This window comes from Anoplophora glabripennis, unplaced genomic scaffold (genome assembly GCF_000390285.2).
Source record: "Anoplophora glabripennis isolate ALB-LARVAE unplaced genomic scaffold, Agla_2.0 scaffold781, whole genome shotgun sequence".
In the NCBI taxonomy this organism is placed as follows: domain Eukaryota; kingdom Metazoa; phylum Arthropoda; class Insecta; order Coleoptera; family Cerambycidae; genus Anoplophora; species Anoplophora glabripennis.
In genome coordinates, this window is record NW_019416935.1 from 1 (window position 1) to 24705 (window position 24705).

The 24705-nt window shown below is 32.0% G+C and overlaps 4 protein-coding genes across 5 annotated transcripts; 3 read left to right on the forward strand and 1 right to left on the reverse strand.

The window, feature by feature from the left end:
* Positions 1-2365: 2365 nt before the first annotated feature.
* LOC108911846 (zinc finger protein 90-like) lies at positions 2366-7521 on the forward strand. Its single transcript, XM_018716897.1, has 3 exons — positions 2366-2498; positions 3518-3971; positions 5775-7521. Exons 2-3 carry the CDS (start codon positions 3571-3573, stop codon positions 7276-7278), a joined length of 1905 nt encoding a protein of 634 aa, XP_018572413.1. The 5' UTR covers positions 2366-2498; positions 3518-3570; the 3' UTR covers positions 7279-7521.
* Positions 7522-11025: 3504 nt separating this feature from the next.
* On the forward strand, positions 11026-15439 carry LOC108911857 (zinc finger protein 43-like). The gene is made up of 2 exons (XM_018716911.2): positions 11026-11473; positions 12725-15439. Exons 1-2 carry the CDS (start codon positions 11073-11075, stop codon positions 14061-14063), a joined length of 1740 nt encoding a protein of 579 aa, XP_018572427.1. The 5' UTR covers positions 11026-11072; the 3' UTR covers positions 14064-15439.
* Positions 15440-16627: 1188 nt separating this feature from the next.
* LOC111692033 (zinc finger protein 90-like) lies at positions 16628-17875 on the forward strand. Its single transcript, XM_023455721.1, has one exon. It carries the CDS (start codon positions 16628-16630, stop codon positions 17873-17875), a length of 1248 nt encoding a protein of 415 aa, XP_023311489.1.
* Positions 17876-21024: 3149 nt separating this feature from the next.
* On the reverse strand, positions 21025-24237 carry LOC108911858 (zinc finger protein 112-like). 2 transcript variants are annotated; one of them, XM_023455718.1, is made up of 5 exons: positions 24175-24237; positions 24009-24096; positions 23628-23924; positions 23072-23358; positions 21025-22483 (listed from the first exon to the last, which is right to left on the reverse strand). In XM_023455718.1, the coding sequence occupies exons 1-5, from the start codon at positions 24177-24179 to the stop codon at positions 21427-21429; spliced, it is 1734 nt and encodes a 577-aa protein (XP_023311486.1). In that variant the 5' UTR covers positions 24180-24237; the 3' UTR covers positions 21025-21426. The 2 variants fall into 2 exon arrangements, with proteins under 2 accessions (XP_023311486.1, XP_018572428.2); XM_018716912.2 differs by lacking the exon at positions 24175-24237 and having other exon boundaries at positions 24009-24139.
* Positions 24238-24705: the final 468 nt, after the last annotated feature.

Consider the following 24705-nt stretch of genomic DNA (forward strand, 5'->3'; position numbering starts at 1 on the left):
TCCGTGCCGGTTACGGGATATGCGCAATATGATTGTTTTAATAAAATGTCAACATAATTTTAATTTTATGGAATTTTGAAATTAGTTTAACCATTATGTTGATTAACCACGATGGAAGAATGGGAAACTTATTATCCCCTCTTTTACAGGTAACAATGCTGTTGTTGTTACTTAAAAAGACAGTTATTATAGCAATTCGAGCAAAAAAACTCCATTAAAAGACTTCTGGGTCTTCGGGGAGTAAGACCAATTCTAACGCCCCGGAGAAATCATGAATTTTATGAAAATTTTCTTCGTGAAGCTCGTTTCAGTGAGCCCATTTTTTTTCAATTTTATAATCTGTCAGATTTATCATAGTGGTCTGTAATTGGAGATACACTATAATAAATTCGTCGCTAAACTCGGGAGCAGCTTGGATTTGGTTCACTTTAATTATTATTATGGATTATTATTGTACATTTTAATTTAAAATTTTGAAAACAAAAAATATAAATATAACCTAAAGTATACAGCTAAAAAAACAGCAGATTTAAGTTGAAGCCAACGGGCATGTACCAAGTGTCGCCTGAATTTTATTCTGAATGGTCAAATCCGTGCAGACTTTCGTGCCGAAGTGTAAGTTGGCTAGCAAATTGATTCTGAATGCACCTTTAGTTTAGCATGAATTTCTAAGCTATATTCCTTTTTCATTAGGGTTAGATGTAAACTACGTGAACTGAACTGATTAGAGGATTAGGTTGGAATGTATTCGTTTGAACCTAAGAGCATATACTACTGGAGCGTCTCAGTGGCCGAGAGTGCAGCAGAGGTTTAGAAAGTATAGGAGGTATATGCTATCTCTCTAAACCTCTGCTAAACACTCGGTCTCTGGGACGCTGCCTGCGGTAGTATTTATGCTCTAAGGTTTGAACTATCAAACACTTTACAAAATTGTCCGACTACCGTAATTATCTTTCTAAAAACATGTATAGAAGCATAATTATATACGTTTGGAAGTTGGAAAGCTAGATGAACATTGACATTTTACAGAATTCTAACATTTTGTGTAAATGTGTAAAGTTGGTTGCATAAGTTTGACATAAGCTTACAAATTACAGAACATTTCTCTGTCCCTGATAATAGTCCAACCAAATTACACTTGGAGAAAAAAAAAATTGTTACCTGGACTTTTTTAAGTGGAAATGGTAAAAGGGCTTATAATAAACCTAAAAAAAATAAATGCGTGAGCAGGGGAGGGGGAGGGTTGATTTGGGGGGTTGTAAAGTTATAAAAAATTGTATCATTGGGATTTCTATCAAAAGTTGACATCAAACAAAAAAGTATCTAATACAAAAGTTGTAGATCAATAGATCATGCAAAAATTTACAACTTTTGTAGAGGTCACTTTGTAACATTACCTCAAAACTTCCGAGAAAAATACAACAGGTTTTTTTCTGANACTGAGGGTGTTTCCACCTTTGAGTAAGGGATAGAGCCTAGCCCTGGTGGTCTTCGCTCGCGCCACCGTCTCCACGATGTGCGGTTTCCACATGATACGAGTCGACGAAGCAAGAAGAGCGCCAGAAGAAAGAGCCCTAGCCGGCGGGGCCCAGCCAGGACAAAAGGAGGTAACACAAAGCGGCCGCATTTACGATCGGGGTAGACGACGGATGGGGCCCACCTACGAAGGCTGTTCAGGCCTACATGAGATGAGGCAGGATAAAGAGGGATAATCCCCCTCGATCCCAAATCATTGAGGCCAATTTCTAGCCATGGAATAATGGCGCGCGGTTTCCACATGAGACGCTGGTCCATCGTCACGCCAAGGTATCGTGTTTGTCGATTCCAGGAGATGGGTTCCTGGGATAGTGTCAGTCTGTCGAGGTTTTGTGGGAGTTAAATGAATCAAGAATTAAACTTGAAATTTAAAATAAACGACGAGGAAGTTACATTGTGTATTCCTGTAGACGAAACGGATCACTTATTTAAATTTGTAGAGGACATTTTCAATGAATCCTTCCATTTTTGGCAGTTTGCGTATAACTGGTATAACATACATTTCATCATTATCACTACTACTACTACTTGATAAAAACGATAATAATAGAGCAACTTCCACATTTACCAATTGTCCATATTTACCGCCATTTTTTCTTGCACTGACCCCAGCACCAGCTCCAAGACCTCGTGCGAAATAATATGCACTCAGAGCAAGAACTGTTGCTCTAGTTTTCCAATGGAATTTGAAAATTTGCACCGACTTGACCAATGGAACGTCAATGGTGCACTCAGTTTGCACCAGTTTTTTCAATGGAAATCGCTATTATATTGCACGCCCTTTATTTGTATTTGACAGTTCATGACATGACATATTAAAGGTTATAAACACTGCTTAAAATTTGCAGAATCTGTAGTTAATTTTATGCAGTCCAGGTCGAACTTAGTTTACGAGAAATATTGTTCAGAACTCTAAAATCTGTACACTTACACCACGCTTGTATTTGGAAATTCTACATTCTGTAAGTATAGGTTTCCAAAATTGTAATCAAGTTAATGTACAACTCAAGTATTTGTGCAACACATCTGTGAAAGATTTATGTAAAACGAAAATATATAACGCCTGTATTTGCCAAAACGAAGTTCTCCCTTTTGGGAGATTTACAAAACGATTTCCAATTAATCTGACGTCACACATAAGCTTTACACATATTCAAATGCATGAAATTATCATTTTTTAATGAATTAAAAATTGACACCAAAAGTATGTTCACAGCAGTAGATTTTAATAGACGTATTAGTATATTTTGGTACAGAACACCACTTTATTGCCAGTATATCACTCTTCGATTAACCATGAACACAACAGTAAACATGTTAACTAGCTAGCAAGCTTTCGTCTGGCAATGGATGTCATGAACACTAGCCTCGTGTCAGGCATATTTTGTAGCCCATTGGTTACACTTATCGAAATGATCAAAACTGGCTTATTTTTTGAAATTTTTGCCTTATATTTTTATTGCATATTAAGCTGATTTCAATTAAATACAAAAATAGCCGAACCTGCCTGTCCTAGAAAAATATATTTTTCGAGTTATACTATTTTTTTTTATATTGGACATATTATTTGCATTTCCTGATATGTTTTTCAATTATGTCTTTTCCTCCCATTTAGATCAATGAAATAAATAATAATCAATAAAATATTTTATCGAGATAGACATGTACCGTTGTCATAGGCGCTATTTTGAGCTATTGCCACCCCAACTTAGCCTAAACAGACCTAAAACTTTATCCTTTCTTGACAAGCATACAGGGTGTCCTGAATTGCTCAACCTAACTGAAATATGAAAAAAATGCGGCCATATTTGACATTTAAAATGTGATTATACTTTAAAGATTATATTTAACTCACATTTAATGAATACTCTTTTTTCTGCTCATTTAAAAATTCCTACTTTTAGTTATTTTTCTTCAGTTTCTGAAAAAACGATAGATGTTCTGTCAGAAATTAACATTATTAATGTTCCTTTTATTGTAGAGCGTCAGTACCACCAGGGACCTCGTTATACGCAAACTGTGGTTTTTAAAGACATGGATAAACAATCTTGCATTAAAATTGAAGAGATGAAAATAAAACTGGAAGAAGATGGGCAAGACACAGGGGAGAAATATAAAAATGGTGATACCCCATCTTACATTGAAACCGTGGGGACTGAAATAAAAGTGGAAAATGGTCAGTATGGGCGTGAGAACTATGAAAATGTTGGTATGCAGTTTGATATTAAATCTGAAGATATCGAAATAAAACTGGAAGGAGATGGTTCGGATGCACTGGAGATAAATAAATATGTTGATAAGCAGTGCTACATTAAGATTGAAGACATTGAAAAAGAGCTGGAGAACAGTCAAAATGTTCAGGAAAAATGTAAAAGTTTTGAAAATCAGCCGTATATTAAATCTGAAGAGATTGAAATAAAAGATGCTCGTAGAAGGTAAGGAAATGTTAAGGAAATTTTGTAAAGGGTGTCTTAAAATGACTAAAAAAAGTCCTAAAAATATTTGTTCGCAAATATTTCTAAAACTATAAACACAAATTTTGATATGTACATCTTACTTTCTATGAATTTAGTGGAATAGTTTCTGCCACCTCTTTTGTCTTCTATGCCGATGATACATTTTTGTTAGTGTCTGATGATGCAGATGAGTTTTTAGAAATAACAACTAATGCTTTATTAAAGTCCAATCATCTCTATCTCAATCCTGAAAAACCTCAAAACTCAAGGTTCAATAACAGGCAAAAACATTGTGCCCAATTAAGTTTAAATTTAAGTGAATCTAATATTTTACTTTATGAAAATAAAATTGAAATTTTTGGAGTAACAATTGACAAACGCCTGACCAGGAAATATCATTATAATAAATTAATTTCGAAATTAAACTTGTTTTAACTTCTTTACAATTAATGACTTATCAAACGTATGTAAGTTCCGGATTGAGATGTGTTTTTTGGGGAAATTCGTGCCTTGTATCAGATGTTTTTATATCACAAAAACGTATTTTAAGATACATATTTTTTAGTATTATTTTTACTATGGCAATATAATAATTTCATCTCTGCCAATAAACAGACGCCTCATTTACTATAAAAATTTAAGCACAGAAAAAGATCTACTTAACATTTTACAAATATCAGGTAAATATGTGTTGTAAAAAGAATGTTCATGAATTTCCGTGCTACTCCAAATTAAAAAAAGAATCATCTCGATACATTCATTATTAACCAAGATATGGTAAATTTTTCCAGCTCCATCGATTTGAAGCCGCTCGATCAGTTTTCTGCGCGCAGCCCGCATGCGCCGCCTCGCTCTCCCCACTCGTTCGCTAGACTGAATAATAGATCGCATCGCCGCTATCTTCTTTTTTGCAATTAAATAGTTGAATTCATCTTAATATTAATGTAGGACATGAAAATATAGCTCGTAATGTATACTCTCTCCAAATTTCGGCTCTTAATATTAATCATTAACGTCACACCAATTAAATAAAAAAAAATATCTCAGCTTCTAATCCACTTAGAACAATGATTTTTTTTCTAAATTCGAAGAAAAATAGTACTAACTAAACTATAGAGCAGAGGTCGGCAAGTAATTTTAGGTGGAGTCCGGATACTTTTTAAAATTTTAAACGAGATCCAGGAAAAAAACTCATATTCCTTACCAATTTTTTATTTTAATTTACATTCACAAAATAATATAAAATACAATAAATAGATAGGCATATTTGTATTAAAAAATCAATGGAAGAAATTACATTTGCGGCCTCGTGCCACCTACTAACCACTAAAAAATGATAAGGGTAGCATTCAAACGTTTTGTTATCTACATAAAAATATATTTTTAAATAATTTGAGTAATTATAATTTTCCAATTTCCTTGCCTTGCAAGTGCATTTAAATGTTTGGATACTGTTGCGCAATCAACATTCAACAATTCAGAAAGTTCATCTTAAGTTTGATATGAATCTTGGTCCAGTAATGCTTTCAATTCCTCATCTTCGAACTTTTTCATTTGATCAGGGCATTCTTTATCAATTCTATCAAAATCACCACTTATGTTGAAACCAATACTCAGCAGTGTTATAACATTTAAAAAAACATCAACTATATAATTCCATTTTTGTATTTTCGTGCATAAAAGAGGAATCAAACTTTTAGGAGGAAAACCCTGCTAGTTGATTTTTCTAAATGCTTATTTTGATTTATGTGTATTTCATTAAAAAAAATTAATTTTTTGCAGTCATTCCCCTTCATACGACTTTGATGATGAAACAATTGAAAATAAAAGGCACCATATTTCAGAAAATACAGGAGAAATAAAGAATGAACACATGATTAAATGTATGACTGGATTTAATGAAAATGTTACGACATTGACGTCTGTTCACAATATTGAAATACACAAAAGTGAAAAGTTTAGATTTCAAAAGCTTGGGCCCTCATTAGATGAACAATTCTACCAATGTGATAATTGTAAATTTGAAACTAAACTTAAGGCAACTCTGGACAGCTATCGATTCCTACAGGATGACCCCTCCATAGTGCAAATGTACAAGTGTGATGCCTGTGGTTATGAAACCAACTACGGGAGAAATTTGATTAGGTATCGCACAATAAATATAGACCTTTCAGAAGTGAGATTGTACAAGTGTGATACATGTAGTTATGAAACTCGACAAAAAGGTCATCTGAAAATGCATCAATTAACTCACAAAGATTCTTCAGAAATCCAAATGTACAAGTGTAATACATGCAGTTATGAAACTAAATACCTTAAATGTTTAAGAATGCATCTGTTATTACACAAAGACCGTTCGGAAATCCAAATGTATAAATGTGATGTTTGCCTTTACGAAACTAAATACAAGGGTCATCTTAAATCGCATCAGATAACGCACAAAGACCCTTCAGAAATCCAAATGTGGAAGTGTGAAGTGTGTAATTTTGAAACTAAACATAAGAATCACTTGAAAAGACATCAGTTATCGCACAAAGACCCTTCGGAAATCCAGATGTACAGATGTGATATGTGCAATTATGAAAGTAAACATAAGATTGGTCTCAAAACGCATCGATTAACTCACAAGGACCCTTCAGAAAGTAAAACGTACAAGTGTGAGAAGTGTAGTTATACAACTGATTTTAAAAGCAGTTTAAATACGCATCAGTTAAAACACAAAGATTCGTGGGAAGTCCAGATGCACAAGTGTGATACATGTGCTTATGAAACTAAATATAAGAGCCATATAAATAAACATAAATTGTCACACAAAGACCCTTCAGAAATCCAAATGTACACCTGTGATACTTGTACTTATGAAACTAAATATAAAAGCGATCTAAACGTGCATCAGTTATCACATAAAGACCCTTCAGAAGTCAAGATGTTTAGGTGTGAAACGTGTAGTTTTGAAACTAAAAATAAGAGTCGTTTGAAAAGGCACCAGTTATCGCACAAAGACCCATCAGAAATTAAAATGTACAAGTGTGATACTTGCAGTTACAAAACTAAATATAAGGAACATCTGAAAGTTCATCAGTTAACACACAAAGATCCTTCGGAAATCCAAATGTACAAATGTGATACATGCAGTTACAAAACTAATTTTAAAAGCAGTTTAAAAACACATCAGTTAATACACAAAGAGCCTTCACAAATCCAAATGTACAAGTGTGATACTTGTACTTACAAAACTAAATATAAAAGTGATCTAAATAAACACCAGTTAATACACAAAGACTGAAATTGCACTAAACAAATGATATTTTGTAGTGTAGGGTTCTTAATAAAGACGATTTATTATTATTATTAATACTGTTGATTGGGACATATAGAATTGAGCAGTGAATGTTCTAGACGAGGTCCTGGATCCTGGATCCTTGACTACAACTAAAATTTGAGGTTTTATTTGTCCCACTTTTCTTTCCTGTATACGACTTCTAACATGAATTTGGAGTTAATTAAAATGTTAATTAAATACAGTTAAAGGTACTTAAAAGAAAAAAGTGAAAAATAAATCTGCACAGACACGTCCACGTTAATACATGCTCACTTAAAATACCATCAAATTCTGCACTGCTCAGTGCAGAATTTGATGGTATTTTAAGTGAGCTCAGATTATTATAATTTAAACACCTTATTACGTGCAATAAATTTGCTGAAATTAATGTTTCTTTCTTTTGTCATTGTGTTAAAATTTGTGTTAAAATGACTGCATAATTAAATTTTGATTTTCTCTTGAATCCTTAAATCGGTTATTTTTAAAACTAGCAACCGTCATAGTGCAGTAGTAGTAGAATTAAATTCAACCTGCAATATGAAACTCAAAGATTAGTAAAGAATTGTAACTTTGGACAAGTCAACCGTGTTAAAAGGTATTGAAGGTATATACAGATATGTTGAGACACCAATATACAACTCAGGTTTGTTGCAGTATAACATTTTTAATTATAATGTGCTTAAACCTAAACAAAATAAAACTAAAAAGTATGCAAGTTATATTGCACAGAACATCTACGTACTACATTTACTATAGATTTCTTTTGTTCGCATTTTGGTAAATAGTAATTAGGATCTTTTAATGTTCTTTGTTCAAACTGAGAAAATAATAAACGTTTTATTAAAATGTTAACCATTGAACATAATTACATTGTAAAGATTACATGTTTTTAGTATTTATGGTGATTGAATCTGAAAAATAATTTTTTATTGTTTTTTTAAGTATTAATCAATATTGGTATGTAGATACGCTACTAATAATTGTAAAAAAAAAAACTAATTTATATTTCAAAATAATTATGTTTTAAAACACGACAAAAAATAAAAAGACTAATCTGATTAGTACGAAATACTTTATAATCGTTCAAGGTTTGACAAATATAGCAGTATTACCAGATATGTGGTATTACATAGATGGAACCAGGGCCCGAGAACTTATACTTGAAAATATGGGGAAACTGGAAACCACGTGACTTGAGATGGATATACAAGTTGGGGAAAGAGTCAATAGTTGTCGCCACAAAGATTTTGTAGAATAAATTTTGACAATTGCAATTATGAATCATTTCATGTCATTCTTGTTCATGTTTATTGTTTATTGTTGGTTAGGTTTGGCGAGTGTTGGTGTGTGTTTTTAGTGAGTTTTATTAGATATTTCATTCACATTTATTTATATAACATAATAATGTCTGATCATCATATAATCACATTTTTTTATTAATAATAAAATGTTTTGTTTTTTTGTTTTCTTTAATAAAAAATGTGATCAGAGGTAGGTAGTTTTTTTTATGGATATCAACACAACGAAAAATTTAAAGTTGCATAATAAATCTCTATTACAAGAATTAATCAAAGATTGGTTTAGTAAAATTATTTACTTGTAATATTTTTTTATTCACCGTGAAAGCTAATACAATATAGAAAGCACTGAAACTCTATAATCATTTTCACTCTTTTTTTTCAAAATATGTACTGAAATTTGAAATTTTTTCAACAAACATTTTAAAAAGTTACAGTATCAAAATTATTTCTTATTTTAAGTAGGAAGACTATTAGAGCATTTAAAAGTGTCTTTAATGCTTGAGTGATTTTAATGCTTTTTATCAAATGTACTTATTTTCTCATGGTGACAAAAAAAATTATCTACGTGAAAATTATTTTACAAAATCAATTTCTGAGTGATCTGTGTAGGGTGAGATTTGTTATGTAATTTTAAATTTAGCGGCGGCAGAATACCTAAAACAAATATTGAGTAGGTAGGTATATAGTTGTAGAGCGTACAACTAGATGGCGCTTGCATCTTNAAAAAAAAAAAAAAGCTCACGCACTTCAAAACCTAACCACTTTTTCGTTTTATTCTAAAAAAAAGATTACGCAATCAGTGACTATTTGCAGTATGCACTAACATTTTGGGGTGCAACCGTAGGGTAATAATCACTCGAGTGGTGGGAGTAAACATCTCGAGTGATCTCAATAATCGAGTACCACTCGAAATCTCCCATCACTAATTCTAGGACTGTCCGCTGACAGAACCAAAACAAGCCTTAGACCCAGGATAGAAAACTTCATTTGTGCCTTAGATATACACGACGCAGCTATAAAATCAGTGGCAGATGAAGCTTTATAGTTATTTCTTTTTCTTATATTACACACCCTGAATTTGACAGTACATGTCATATTAAAGATTATATATAAACAATACGTCAAATTTGCCGAATCCGTAGTTAATTTTGTACAATTGAAATTGGATTACGAGAAAAGATTATTCAGAAATCTAAACTCTATACACTTACACCACACTCGAATCAATCCTATTTACAAATTCTGCATTTTGTAAGTATAGTTTTCTAAACCCGTAATCAAATTAATTTACAGCGCTTATACAACATATCTGTTAAAAGACTTTTGTAAAACAATAATATGTAATTGCCAAAATAAAGTTCTCCCATCTATGGTTCTCCCTACAGGGAGATCTATAAAACAATTTCCAATTGATCTAACCTCCCACACAAGCTCTACACATACTCAAATGTGTCAAATTACTTATCATTTTATTAAGGAAATAAAAGCTGACAGCTGACAAACTGATCTTCACAGCAGTAGGTAGCCGATATTGGAGATACTTCTTTAACATTTCTCCTAGCTACTGCAAACCATCTTTCTTGTCTTTTCAGGGTTAACGGGACATTAACACAAAATTTTAAAGGAGTTTTAATGTATTAGTATTTTGGTACAAAACACCACTTTATTGCCAGTATATTGCTTCTTCAATAAACCATAAAGTTCTACCGCGTAAACTATAATAAAGATCAAACACAACAGTAAATATGCTAACTAGCTAGCGAAGCTTTCATCTATCAACTGATGTCACAAACCCTAGCCTCCCATTGGTTACACCTATTGAAATGATCAAACGTGCCTTGTTTTTTGAAATTTTTGTCATTTTTTTATTGCATGTTCCGTCCATTTCAATTAAATAACAAAAATAGCCGAACCTGCCGGTCCTAGAAAAATATATTTCTCAAATTATACTATTTTTCATATTTGACACATTATTTGCATTTCCTGATATCTTTTTCAATTATGCCTTTCCTCCCATTTAGATTAATGAAATAAATAATAATCAATAACATGTTTTATCAAGATAGTCATGTACTGTTGTCAATTTTGTCATCTAACAAGGCGCTGTTTGGGAGCTGTTGCCACCCCAACTCAGCCTAAATAGACCTAAAACTTTATCCTTTCTTGACAAGCATACAGGGTGTCCTGAATTACTCAACCTAACTTAAATATGAAAAAATGCGGCCTATATTTGACATTTAGGATGCGATTATAACTTTATAGGTTATATTTAACTCACATTTAATGAATACTCTTTTTTCTGCTCATTTAAAAATTCCTACTTTTAGTTATTTTTCTTCAGTTTCTGAAAAAACGATAGATGTTCTGTCAGAAATTAACATTATTAATGTTCCTTTTATTGTAGAGCGTCAGTACCACCAGGGACCTCGTTATACGCAAACTGTGGTTTTTAAAGACATGGATAAACAATCTTGCATTAAAATTGAAGAGATGAAAATAAAACTGGAAGAAGATGGCCAAGACACAGGGGAGAAATATAAAAATGGTGATACCCCATCTTACATTGAAACCGTGGGGACTGAAATAAAAGTGGAAAATGGTCAGTATGGGCGTGAGAACTATGAAAATGTTGGTATGCAGTTTTATATTAAATCTGAAGATATCGAAATAAAACTGGAAGGAGATGGTTCGGATGCACTGGAGATAAATAAATATGTTGATAAGCAGTGCCACATTAAGATTGAAGACATTGAAAAAGAGCCGGAGAACAGTCAAAATGTTCAGGAAAAATGTAAAAGTTTTGAAAATCAGCCGTATATTAAATCTGAAGAGATTGAAATAAAAGATGATCAGGAAAGGTAAGGAAATTTTGTAAAGGGTCTCTTAAAATGACTAAAAAAAAGTCTTAAAAATATTTGTTCGGAAATATTTCTAAAACTAAGAGTTTTTAGAAACAACAACTAATGCTTTATTAAACTCCAACCACCGCTATCTCGATCCTGAAAAACCTCAAAACTCAAGGTTCCATAACAGTCAAAACATTGTGCCCAATTAAGTTTAAATTTAAGTGACTAATATTTTACGTTATAAAATGAAATTAAATTTTTGGGAGTAACAATTGATGAACGCCTGACCAGGAAATATGTAAGTTCCGGATTGAGATGTGTTTTTTCAGGAAATTCCTCCTTTGTATCAGATGTTTTTATTTGACAAAAACATATTATATAATGCTGGAATGTCTTGTGATCATTCATGTGGACAAATTTTAAATATTTTAACTGTTTGTTTATCTCTAAATTGTCAGTATAAGATTTCAGAAATAAGTCCACTTTTAAGATAAACAAAAAGATACATAATAAACTCACTTGGCAAAATAATAAATTTCATGTTCCTTTCCGTAAATATAAAGTATCTTGCGATTATCCCTTTCATTTAGCTTTAAATGATTTTAATAAACAGCTTTTGAGATGAAGAACTCAACTAATTTTATAATATTTAAGAAAAAGCTCCACAAATATTTAATAGAAAAAGCATTTTATGCTTTAAATGAATTGTTTGTTTCCTAAAACGTCTAATAAATAAGATAAGAGTAGATAGTTTTAAATTATATTAAATATTAAAAAAAGGTGGCCATATTCCTATACAATATTTGTCTTCAAGGGAAATAAAGTTTATTACTAGAACTGTGAATTAATTGTGAAGGATTTTTTTTGTAAATTCAAGGCTTTATTGTGAAAAATTATATCTCAAAATATTGTCCATTGCAAGACACTACTGTAGCGGATTGGGTAAAACATCCCATTTCAGCTTTTGCAAGTATTTTTGACTTCCTGAGTAACATGTTGTCGAGCGTTGTCATATTGAAAAATTACTTTATCGTGCCTTTGCTCAAACTGCGGCCGTTTTTCCATCATACAATACAGTCGTGTTCGGTAGCGTTCACCAATGATGGTTTCATTCAGTTGAAGTAGCTCATACTACACAACATCAAGCTGGTCCTACCAAATAGAACATAAAATAGCAATCAAACTTTTAGAAACAAAAGCCTGCTAGTTGATTTTTCTAAATGCTTATTTTGATTTGTTTATTTTATAATTTTTTTTTTTCAGTTATTCCGCTTCATACGACTTTAATGACGAAACAGTTGAAAACAAAAGAAGCCGTATTTCAGGTAATACAGGAGAAATAAAACATGAACACATGGTTAAATGTATGACCGGATTTAATGAAAATGTTACGACATCGATGTCTGTTCACAACATTGAAATACACGAAAGTGAAGAGTTTAGATTTCAAGATGAGCAATTCTACCAATGTGATAATTGTAAATATGAAACTAAGCTTAAGACGAGTCTGGAAAGCTATCGACTCTCACAGGATAACCCTTCAGTAGTGCAAACGTGCAAGTGCGATGCCTGTGGTTTTGAAACCAATTACATAAAAAATTTGATTAGATATCCAGCAATATGTGAAGATCTCTCAGAAGTGGAAATGTACAAGTGTGATTCATGTACTTATGAAACTAAATTTAAAGGTGATCTAAATAAGCATCAGTTAATACACAAAGACCCCTTGGAAATCCAAATGTACAAATGTGATGTTTGTCCTTTCGAAACTAAGTACAAGAGTCGTCTAAAACTCCATCAAATAATGCATAAAGACCCTTCAGAAATTCAAATGTGGAAGTGTGAAGTGTGTAGTTTTGAAGCTAAATATAAGAATCACTTGAAAAGGCATCAGTTAAAGCACAAAGACCCTTCGGAAATCCAAATGTACAAGTGTGATACATGTAGTTATGAAACTAAACTTAAGAGTAGTCTTAAAATGCATCAAATAAAGCATAAGGACCCTTCAGAAATTAAAATGTACAAGTGTGAGGAGTGTAGTTATTCAACTGATTTTAAAAGCAGTTTAAATACACATATGTTAAAACACAAAGATTCGTCAGAAGTGCAGATGTACAAGTGTGATACATGTGCTTATGCAACTAAATATAAGTGTCATCTAAATAAGCATAAGTTGTCACACAAAGACCCTTCAGAAGTCCAAATGTACAAGTGTGATAAGTGTACTTATGAAACTAAATATAAGGGCGATCTAAAAGTGCATCAGTTACAACATAAAGACCCTTCAGAAGTCAAGATGTTTAAGTGCGAATCGTGTAATTATGAAAGCAAAAATAGGAGTCGTTTGAAAAGGCATCAGTTATCTCACAAAGACCCATCAGAAATCGAAATGTACAAGTGCGATACTTGCAGTTTCAAAACTAAATATAAGGATCATCTGAGGGTGCATCTGTTAAAACACAAAGATCTTTCGGAAATCCAAATGTACAAGTGCGATACTTGTCCTTACGAAAGTAAATATAAGAGTGACCTAGAAGAACATCAATTAAGACACAAATACGCTCGAGAAATTGAAACATTCAAGAGAGTAAAATCACGCTAAAATATTCTAGATGAGATTTCTGAATCTTTGACTGTATCCAAAATTTGAGGCTCCATACGTCTCACTCTTTTCTCTTGCGAACGACCTCTAGCATGGATTGGGGATATACACAGAAAATAAATATTTTTTTAGAATACAGTAATTTATTGAAATTGTTAATTAAATGCAGTTAAAGGTACTGAAAAGAAAAAAGTGAAAAAATAAGTACACAAATTCGTCAATGTTAATACATGCTTACCACATAAAATGCCATCAAATCACGTGTCCCATTTTAATCGATACAAGGGAATATCTCGTCAGTGAAGCCTTCGATCCTAAGCGAAAGTTGTTCAGTTCATTGACCTTGAAGGTCAATTGAAGGTCAGTTTCATAATTTTAAATGGGACCCTCTATTTTTTACCCTGGAAATGGATTCGTAAGTAAACTTTATATCCGGATGTGATCTCAATTTTATCTTTGCGATCAAAGTCCAGGTCAGCAATCCTGGAATAGTAAGGAAATTATCTCGTAATTCAATGATCCACAAATAGTGATATTTTAAATTTTTTTTCATATTTTAACGGTCACTTATTCTGTAACTTACTCAAATGTCTTTCAATTCTCAATCAGAATTATGCCTGCGTTGAGTAACGAGACATTTTTTCGTCCTCCCTGTACTTATTCATAACTAGTAGACTTACAAATGACCTTGAACGTAGAGTGAAAGTCACGATTGAGTAACTTGATAAAAATCCCATGGACTTTGGGGGCAAACATTTTATTCCGATGTTGCTTCAGGGGTAACAAGTCATTTGAATTCGCTTTGACTTTGAACTTGACCGCAAGATCAAAGTTGAGATCACATCCAGATGTAAAATTTTCTGCCGAATCTATTCCTAGGATAAAAAATAGAAGGTCTCATTTAAAATTATAAAGTTGACATTCAAGGTCATTGTTAAGGTAAAATTGCAACAACTGGCGTAGTATAATACAAATCAGCAAGAACTTACACTTTTTTTTACAATTTTTTTTTATAAGTGGGTTTAAGGAACTAAGGAACTGCAACTTTGAACGAGTCAGGCATGTTAGAAAGAAGTTCTGTGGGAATACAGCACAGGTTTGTTGTAGACATTTTTAAGCATAATCTGTACCTAAACGCAAAGTAAAAAATCTAAAAAGTTGTATTGCACTGAACATTTACTACATTTACTTGTTTCATTAGCATTTTGATAAAGAGTAATTAGTCTGACTTCTAATATTCTAACTCGGAAAAATAATTAACTTTTTACTAAAATGTGAAGTATTAAACATAATTACTTTTTAAATGTGACATCGATTTTAATGTTTATGATACAGAAAAACAGTGTTTTACTATTTCAAGACACATCTAATAGACTTATATACATCTGTATTTCANATATTAGGTGACGCCACATATCTTGAAAGATTAAATTTTTATAAAACTTTAATCACTAACTAGATGTGCTGTTATCATATATGTGTAGTATTATATATATGGCTGTGCTTCAAAAAGTAATAATTCAAATTAGCTTTTAAGGTCAGCTGGCTATCTACCATGTCGGTGATGACCAAAAAGAAAAGAAGAAGAAGAAGAATAAGGAATTTTAAGGCCTATGGGACAAATGATCGAATGTAGGTTATGTATTACTACTAATTGTTTGGTAAACATTCTTGTAATTTTGGAATATTTCCTTCCTAGGAAGAAAATAGAAAACATGCAGCCGGGAAACTTTAAAGAACCATTTTGTAAGCTGTTTTAATATCGAAAACGATAGAAACTAAGAAATTATAGGGGAAGTCGTAAGAAACGCTCACGAAGAGGTTTTGCCAAAAATAGTAAGATTCAATTATTCCTTTTATTGTTTGTTAATTTATTTAGTGGCACTAGATCTACTCCAACTAGCTAGATCTTTTTATTAGATTTTTATTATTTTTCCTTATGTCACTTCCAGTAAAACATCACAGGTTGACATAAAAGAAATATATCTAAAGGAGAAAGGAAATATCCGCTTATTCGATGTATCTGAAAATGAGAGAATTTGTCGATTATGTATTCAGTTGGTAACATTTGGATTTGTATCACTAAATGAAGTGGACGTTGACATAATTCATACATATATACCACAAGTGGTAAGTATATTTCTTGGGAAAATATTTACCACAGCGGAAAACTCAAGAAAATGTGTAGTGTATGCCCACTCTTAATTTTCCAATTTGTTGAACATAAATCTGCAGATAATTTTGTGCAATTGGACCTAGGTAGCTTTCAAGAAACGATATTATTCAANCGTGTTCGGTAGCGTTCACCAATGATGGTTTCATTCAGTTGAAGTAGCTCATACTACACAACATCAAGCTGGTCCTACCAAATAGAACATAAAATAGCAATCAAACTTTTAGAAACAAAAGCCTGCTAGTTGATTTTTCTAAATGCTTATTTTGATTTGTTTATTTTATAATTTTTTTTTTTCAGTTATTCCGCTTCATACGACTTTAATGACGAAACAGTTGAAAACAAAAGAAGCCGTATTTCAGGTAATACAGGAGAAATAAAACATGAACACATGGTTAAATGTATGACCGGATTTAATGAAAATGTTACGACATCGATGTCTGTTCACAACATTGAAATACACGAAAGTGAAGAGTTTAGATTTCAAGATGAGCAATTCTACCAATGTGATAATTGTAAATATGAAACTAAGCTTAAGACGAGTCTGGAAAGCTATCGACTCTCACAGGATAACCCTTCAGTAGTGCAAACGTGCAAGTGCGATGCCTGTGGTTTTGAAACCAATTACATAAAAAATTTGATTAGATATCCAGCAATATGTGAAGATCTCTCAGAAGTGGAAATGTACAAGTGTGATTCATGTACTTATGAAACTAAATTTAAAGGTGATCTAAATAAGCATCAGTTAATACACAAAGACCCCTTGGAAATCCAAATGTACAAATGTGATGTTTGTCCTTTCGAAACTAAGTACAAGAGTCGTCTAAAACTCCATCAAATAATGCATAAAGACCCTTCAGAAATTCAAATGTGGAAGTGTGAAGTGTGTAGTTTTGAAGCTAAATATAAGAATCACTTGAAAAGGCATCAGTTAAAGCACAAAGACCCTTCGGAAATCCAAATGTACAAGTGTGATACATGTAGTTATGAAACTAAACTTAAGAGTAGTCTTAAAATGCATCAAATAAAGCATAAGGACCCTTCAGAAATTAAAATGTACAAGTGTGAGGAGTGTAGTTATTCAACTGATTTTAAAAGCAGTTTAAATACACATATGTTAAAACACAAAGATTCGTCAGAAGTGCAGATGTACAAGTGTGATACATGTGCTTATGCAACTAAATATAAGTGTCATCTAAATAAGCATAAGTTGTCACACAAAGACCCTTCAGAAGTCCAAATGTACAAGTGTGATAAGTGTACTTATGAAACTAAATATAAGGGTGATCTAAAAGTGCATCAGTTACAACATAAAGACCCTTCAGAAGTCAAGATGTTTAAGTGCGAATCGTGTAATTACGAAAGCAAAAATAGGAGTCGTTTGAAAAGGCATCAGTTATCTCACAAAGACCCATCAGAAATCGAAATGTACAAGTGCGATACTTGCAGTTTCAAAACTAAATATAAGGATCATCTGAGGGTGCATCTGTTAAAACACAAAGATCTTTCGGAAATCCAAATGTACAAGTGCGATACTTGTCCTTACGAAAGTAAATATAAGAGTGACCTAGAAGAACATCAATTAAGACACAAATACGCTCGAGAAATTGAAACATTCAAGAGAGTAAAATCACGCTAAAATATTCTAGATGAGATTTCTGAATCTTTGACTGTATCCAAAATTTGAGGCTCCATACGTCTCACTCTTTTCTCTTGCGAACGACCTCTAGCATGGATTGGGGATATACACAGAAAATAAATATTTTTTTAGAACACAGTAATTTATTGAAATTGTTAATTAAATGCAGTTAAAGGTACTGAAAAGAAAAAAGTGAAAAAATAAGTACACAAATTCGTCAATGTTAATACATGCTTACCACATAAAATGCCATCAAATCACGTGTCCCATTTTAATCGATACAAGGGAATATCTCGTCAGTGAAGCCTTCGATCCTAAGCGAAAGTTGTTCAGTTCATTGACCTTGAAGGTCAATTGAAGGTCAGTTTCATAATTTTAAATGGGACCCTCTATTTTTTACCCTGGAAATGGATTCGTAAGTAAACTTTATATCCGGATGTGATCTCAATTTTATCTTTGCGATCAAAGTCCAGGTCAGCAATCCTGGAATAGTAAGGAAATTATCTCGTAATTCAATGATCCACAAATAGTGATATTTTAAATTTTTTTTCATATTTTAACGGTCACTTATTCTGTAACTTACTCAAATGTCTTTCAATTCTCAATCAGAATTATGCCTGCGTTGAGTAACGAGACATTTTTTCGTCCTCCCTGTACTTATTCATAACTAGTAGACTTACAAATGACCTTGAACGTAGAGTGAAAGTCACGATTGAGTAACTTGATAAAAATCCCATGGACTTTGGGGGCAAACATCTTATTCCGATGTTGCTTCAGGGGTAACAAGTCATTTGAATTCGCTTTGACTTTGAACTTGACCGCAAGATCAAAGTTGAGATCACATCCAGATGTAAAATTTTCTGCCGAATCTATTCCTAGGATAAAAAATAGAAGGTCTCATTTAAAATTATAAAGTTGACATTCAAGGTCATTGTTAAGGTAAAATTGCAACAACTGGCATAGTATAATACAAATCAGCAAGAACTTACACTTTTTTTTACAATTTTTTTTTTATAAGTGGGTTTAAGGAACTAAGGAACTGCAACTTTGAACGAGTCAGGCATGTTAGAAAGAAGTTCTGTGGGAATACAGCACAGGTTTGTTGTAGACATTTTTAAGCATAATCTGTACCTAAACGCAAAGTAAAAAATCTAAAAAGTTGTATTGCACTGAACATTTACTACATTTACTTGTTTCATTAGCATTTTGATAAAGAGTAATTAGTCTGACTTCTAATATTCTAACTCGGAAAAATAATTAACTTTTTACTAAAATGTGAAGTATTAAACATAATTACTTTTTAAATGTGACATCGATTTTAATGTTTATGATACAGAAAAACAGTGTTTTACTATTTCAAGACACATCTAATAGACTTATATACATCTGTATTTCATTTTTATGTAAACAATGATGGTCCACATTTACCAAGATTAGTTTAGTTACATTTGGAAATTCAGTTTCACTCTTACATATTAATAAATAATTTGGAATTAACATGTCTTTTATTTGATGCAGCTAAGAACTGGTTTGATTACAAATTGTTGACAATTCCAATACACGTTTCATACACGTACATGACTATCTGAACAAAAATTGAAATATACAAGGTGCCCCATTCATGTTTCAGAAAAACTTTTATACAAGTTCCTCATGGGAAAAAATGGGGGTAATTCATGTAATGTTTTTTTCTTAGACGTCCTGCTTTCAACATACAATGCGTTGAAGTCGTTACTTTCCAAATGGTTTTCCTTAATTGTGTTTAAATCGATGAAGATAAAAATGTCAAAATTTGTGCACGAGTAAACATCAACTGTGCGTTAAGAATAATCTGCAAACGGTTTATTTCTGAAAAGCAATATCGCCAATACAGATAATTAGGGGTACAATAAAAAAAATTCAGTCAAAATTTATTACATTTTTAAATGGTTTTGTACTGCTTCCAGTCGGAACCGAAAGTTGAAAACATCTCCAATCGATCGAGCAAGGTCCATTTAGATGACTTTGAATTTTAGAAGGAACACAGATTTAAAAATATGTGCAAGTTTCCCATTGTACTTTATGTATTAAGAAAAAACATTAAAATAATATATGTCTTATGTCTAAAAAACAGGTGACATTCTTCGTTTTAAAAATAATTTGTAGTTAAAGCATAAATGAATATTCTTCCAATATTGTTAATTTTAACTTATACATACTATATTTTCTCATTTAACCCTACAACATTGATTTTAAACAGTTATGGTGATCACCAACTGTACATTTTACGAAATTTTAATTAGGAAAGAAACACAATTTTTTTTAACAAAATTTTTATTGTAAGTATTAATAAATTGTAGCTGCTGTTTAAGAGAGAGATATTGATGGAGTATGATTTAAAAAAAATTGCAAGAATTGCCCTTATTTGATTTATGTTATTAGTTCCTTTAAAAGAAAAACGCAAACTGAAGCGAAAAAATTTTAGTTCAAAATTTTGTAAAATGTCAGCATGCAAGCAAACTAACAACTAACCTTTCTTCATAGCGCTTCAAAACTTTTCAAAAGTTTGGGTATTAATATCTTTATCTTAGCTGTTCGTATTTCTATACAAATTAGTCTTGCCTTAAGTTTGAGCAGTTTCTTGAACGGAGTTATTTAGCTACAGCAACTTTTTCATCGTAACCTATGCCAAACATATTGAAAAGTAGTCAACTTTAATTAAGCATAACTCAAATATTATGTGGTGAAATATGCTGAAATTTTGCAAATGTATCTATCAGGTGCATAATTAAATATACCGAAAGTACCATGATTATCTTGAATAGTGTTCATTTCTTCACTTCAGAAGTTTCTCAGAATACAAAACTTAACAAGTATGCAAAATTGCAACTAACCTACTTTGATTTTTTGCTTAATTTCAGATGGTTCGCTCATTCTGTAGGAGATACCACAAAACGTCAAAAAAAAAAATTAGTAGGACGTTCATATTATACCTTTTTAGATTTTTCTCAAAGTAAGCACAGCACATTAAAATCTTGCATACACTTAATTTTTCTTTCTAGGTAACCTTTCTTAATATTTTATCGTATTGACTTTAAAAAACCCACTTTATTAGTGAAAAAATCTGAAAGCAAATACAAAATCAAGGTAGACTTAAAACATTGAAATTTTCTTTCAATTTTCTCTGTTTTCCATTCAGACAAATATTTCTTAATAACATTTTGCATTCCATACAAAAATATTGGTGAATAAAATCACATTATTGTAGATTTTCGAAGGTTTTTTGCCTCCAATCAGTATATACAAAATTTGCTGTTTAATTAGTTACCTACACTTGGCCAGTTATATATTTTCTGCATCTGAAGTTAGTTTTCAATGTATTATTTAATGCCTATCTGGGCTGTTTTATTTATCTTATTTGTACATTTAAACTCTTGAGGATCCTTGGAGTTTCAGCAATTTTTAAACTCTATTAAACACATTCGTTACATTAGAATGCTCGAATTTTCGAAGACCATTTATTTATCGCCCCAAGGTTTATTTAGAGCGTTTAATCAAATGTCTCACATTCCTTATTTCCTATGTGTAGATTGATGATGATTGAGATTCTTCTTATATCTAGTTTCATAGGTACAAGTATAACACTTGTACATTTGGATTTCCGAGACGTTTTTGTGTATTACCCGATGTTTATTTACATGACTCTTATATTTAGTTTCGTAAGGACAAACATCACACTTGTACATTTGGATTTCCGAAGGGTCTTTGTGCGACAACTGATGCCTTTTCAAATGATTCTTATACTTAGTTTCAAAAATACACAATTCACATTTGTACATTTGTATTTCTGAAGAATCCTTATGTGATCGCTGATGCGATTTCAAATGGCTCCTATTTTTAGTTTCATAAGTACAAGAATCACATTTGTACATTTTAATTTCTGAGGGGTCTTTGTGTGCCAACTGATGTGCTTTCAGGTGACACCTATATTTAGTCTCATAAGGACAAGAATCACATTTGTACATTTTGATTTCGGAAGGATCTTTGTGCGATAACTGGTGCACTTTTAGATATCTCTTATACCTAGTTTCGTAAGCACAAGTATCACATTTATACATCTGGATTTCCGAAATGTCTTTGTGAATCAATTGATGCTTTTTCAGATGACGTTTAAATTTCGTTGTAAAAGTACAAGCATCACACTTGTACATTGTGATTTCCGAAGGGTCTTTGTGTATTAACTGATGGCCTTTTAAATCGCTCTTATACTTAGTTTCATAAGTACACGATTCGCACTTGTACAATTTTATTTCTGAAGGATCTTTGTGCACTAGCTGATGCACTCTCAGAAGCCTTCTATATTTAGCTTCATAGGTACAAGCATCACATTTGTACATTTTGATATCCAAAGGGTCTTCGTTTACAGTTCCCTGTTTTAAACCACTTTTAAGCTCAGTTTTGTATCCACTATTATGCGATGATACATCTAATGGAGCATCACATTTGCTTATTTGAAGGCCTGACTCGCATATATGCAAGTATTCATTGTTTATTTTGACTGCCTCTTCGTAAGTGAGTTTTATTTTATTTTCAATTATTTCATTACGTAAGTTGGATGAACAGGAGTCACTGAAAAGGTAAAAATTGTCGAATAGAATCAATATTATAACTGGTATATACACATTTCTTAACAGCATTACAGTATTCGATGAATTAATATGGATTTATTGCATGTAACATAAATAAAACTGTTTCCTAAAATGTAGATTTAATCTGCTATTGCTATAGGTGTTAATGCGATATAGAAAAAGATATGCCATTAAGAACAAAACAACTAATGATGATTTAAATAACGGAAAGTCCAAATGCCTTTATTATTGAGTGTACGGATGAAATCAGTGCTCAAATCGAAACTGAGATTGAAGTATTTCAGAAGCCCATAAAAGGTGAAAAGACCTTGAGCAGTATTTTTAGAGGTCTAGTAATTTTAATATCGTTAAGAATACTTCTCAGCACTATTTAAATATAAATTAGAAATATTTAAGAATAAAACAAAAAAGCAAATCAAACGTCAAAAATTAGTATTTTGATTGAGCCGCAGATCTTTGGTAGATTAAGTATGTATGTGGCAAAAAATTTCATAAACATCTCCAAAGAAAATTTCTCAAAATATGTCTTATCTAATATAGGCACCTAAATTCCTCTCAACTTCCTCACCTTTTCCATTCCTCTCCTTCAAATTTTATATCAATTTCTTCCGTTTTTATTAGCATTTTATCTGCTTCCGACTCTTTTTTAATTTTAACAATACCGTCCATCTGTTCATCTTCTAATTTTACTTCATTCTCTTCGCTTTTAATGAAGGTGTCACTGGCGATTTTGTTGCCACCTATACTGTGAATCTGCGTCTCGACATCTAAACAGGTCTTTATGAAAGTATCGTGAAGGCTTAACGAATTAAAACATTGTCTACAAATGAGGGGATCCTCGGTACATCCAAAATTCTACAAAACAAAAGTTGATAAAGGTATTGACCTTGGCTATATAATATAGTTATAAGATAACGAGTCAAACTTAGATTGTAAATACTAGCGACAGTTCTGTAAAATTCTTGTCATCCCTATTTGTGCTATGAATAAAGATGACAGATTTATATGGAGGTTCATCTGGTACTTACTCAATCCTAAATTTCACTAGTTGTCTAATTATATTATATATAAACAAGGCTATCGATGTTTTCAAATTTTAGAATGTAAGTAAAATGGATATTTACCACTTCTGGGATATATCTATGAACTATCTTTAACTTCTCTTCATGAAACGACACAAATCCTTGGCTAACTAACTGCAAACATAATCGACATATTTTCTGGTCAGCCTCTATTTTAATCATGGCTTTGTTCTCCTGTTCCTTTAAATAAACTTCTCTTAAATCGACAAAAGGCATTTTGGGATTAACATATGAACCAATTTTGTCCTCAACGTATAGACAACTGCATTTAAAGTCAAATGCAGAGTACAGTTTAACAGAACATGTAGAACATATGATATGTTTATAGTTGCCCAAGTTCTGAAATATATTTTTATAATGAAAGTTTGAAAGTGTAAAATGATTTTTGAATAGTTATGCTGACAAGATACAACTTAAACGCACCAGATTCAGTGAAACTGTCTTTAAAATTTCCCTTGTAGATTCGTCTATTATTGTAAAATTTCCATTATATACAGTACTAAAGCAGAGCCTGCAAAATATTTCTTTACAATCTTCCATATTATATTTATCAATAAACAATAAACATTATAGGTTTTATAACCTATACCTCATAGAAGCAGAGAAGCACGGCTGCCAAAGAAATTTTATCTATCATTCATCATCGTCACTAGTGGTCACTAGATGGGAATACAGTAGCCAAAAATTTGCCATCTGTCTTCATTGAAAAATTCTCTCTGATTATGAGCATCTAGTGGTAGAAAACTGAACTAAGACTAACGATCAAGAAGCCTTTTTATCCTCTTTGATTAATTGTGACGTCAGCCTACAGATGGTAGAGGCCAGATTCCGATTAAAAGCCTGCTTTATCGATAACGAAACAAACCGTTGATTGAAATTTGGAGTATATACAAAGTTAAGTCTTTTTCTCTAGATACACCTCTGTTCTTTTCGCTGTCAGATATCGTCTTTATACTCTAATAATCAGCCAATCAGAGCGTATTACCTTAACCTCCACTCCACCAACAAACACTTCTAGCGTTTACAGACATGACTTAAACGTACTTAACAGACGGGTGAAGGCGGCTCTGGATGAACTGGCCCAGGACAACTTCTTATATCTAGTTTAGTCGCTGGATCC

What these genes read in the sequence shown, in the direction of transcription:
- LOC108911846 (XM_018716897.1), top strand. Translation starts at nt 3,571, where the DNA reads ATGGATAAACAATCTTGCATTAAAATTGAAGAGATGAAAATAAAACTG. An exon ending in ATAAAAGATGCTCGTAGAAG is followed by an intron (nt 3,972 to 5,774) that starts GTAAGGAAATGT and finishes AATTTTTTGCAG; the next exon opens with TCATTCCCCTTCATACGACT.
- LOC108911857 (XM_018716911.2), top strand. Translation starts at nt 11,073, where the DNA reads ATGGATAAACAATCTTGCATTAAAATTGAAGAGATGAAAATAAAACTG. An exon ending in ATAAAAGATGATCAGGAAAG is followed by an intron (nt 11,474 to 12,724) that starts GTAAGGAAATTT and finishes TTTTTTTTTCAG; the next exon opens with TTATTCCGCTTCATACGACT.
- LOC111692033 (XM_023455721.1), top strand. Translation starts at nt 16,628, where the DNA reads ATGGTTAAATGTATGACCGGATTTAATGAAAATGTTACGACATCGATG.
- LOC108911858 (XM_018716912.2), bottom strand. Translation starts at nt 24,125, where the DNA reads ATGGAAGATTGTAAAGAAATATTTTGCAGGCTCTGCTTTAGTACTGTA. An exon ending in ATAGATATATCCCAGAAGTG is followed by an intron (nt 23,359 to 23,627) that starts GTAAATATCCAT and finishes TTTGTTTTGTAG; the next exon opens with AATTTTGGATGTACCGAGGA. An exon ending in GAAGGAGAGGAATGGAAAAG is followed by an intron (nt 22,484 to 23,071) that starts GTGAGGAAGTTG and finishes TTACCTTTTCAG; the next exon opens with TGACTCCTGTTCATCCAACT.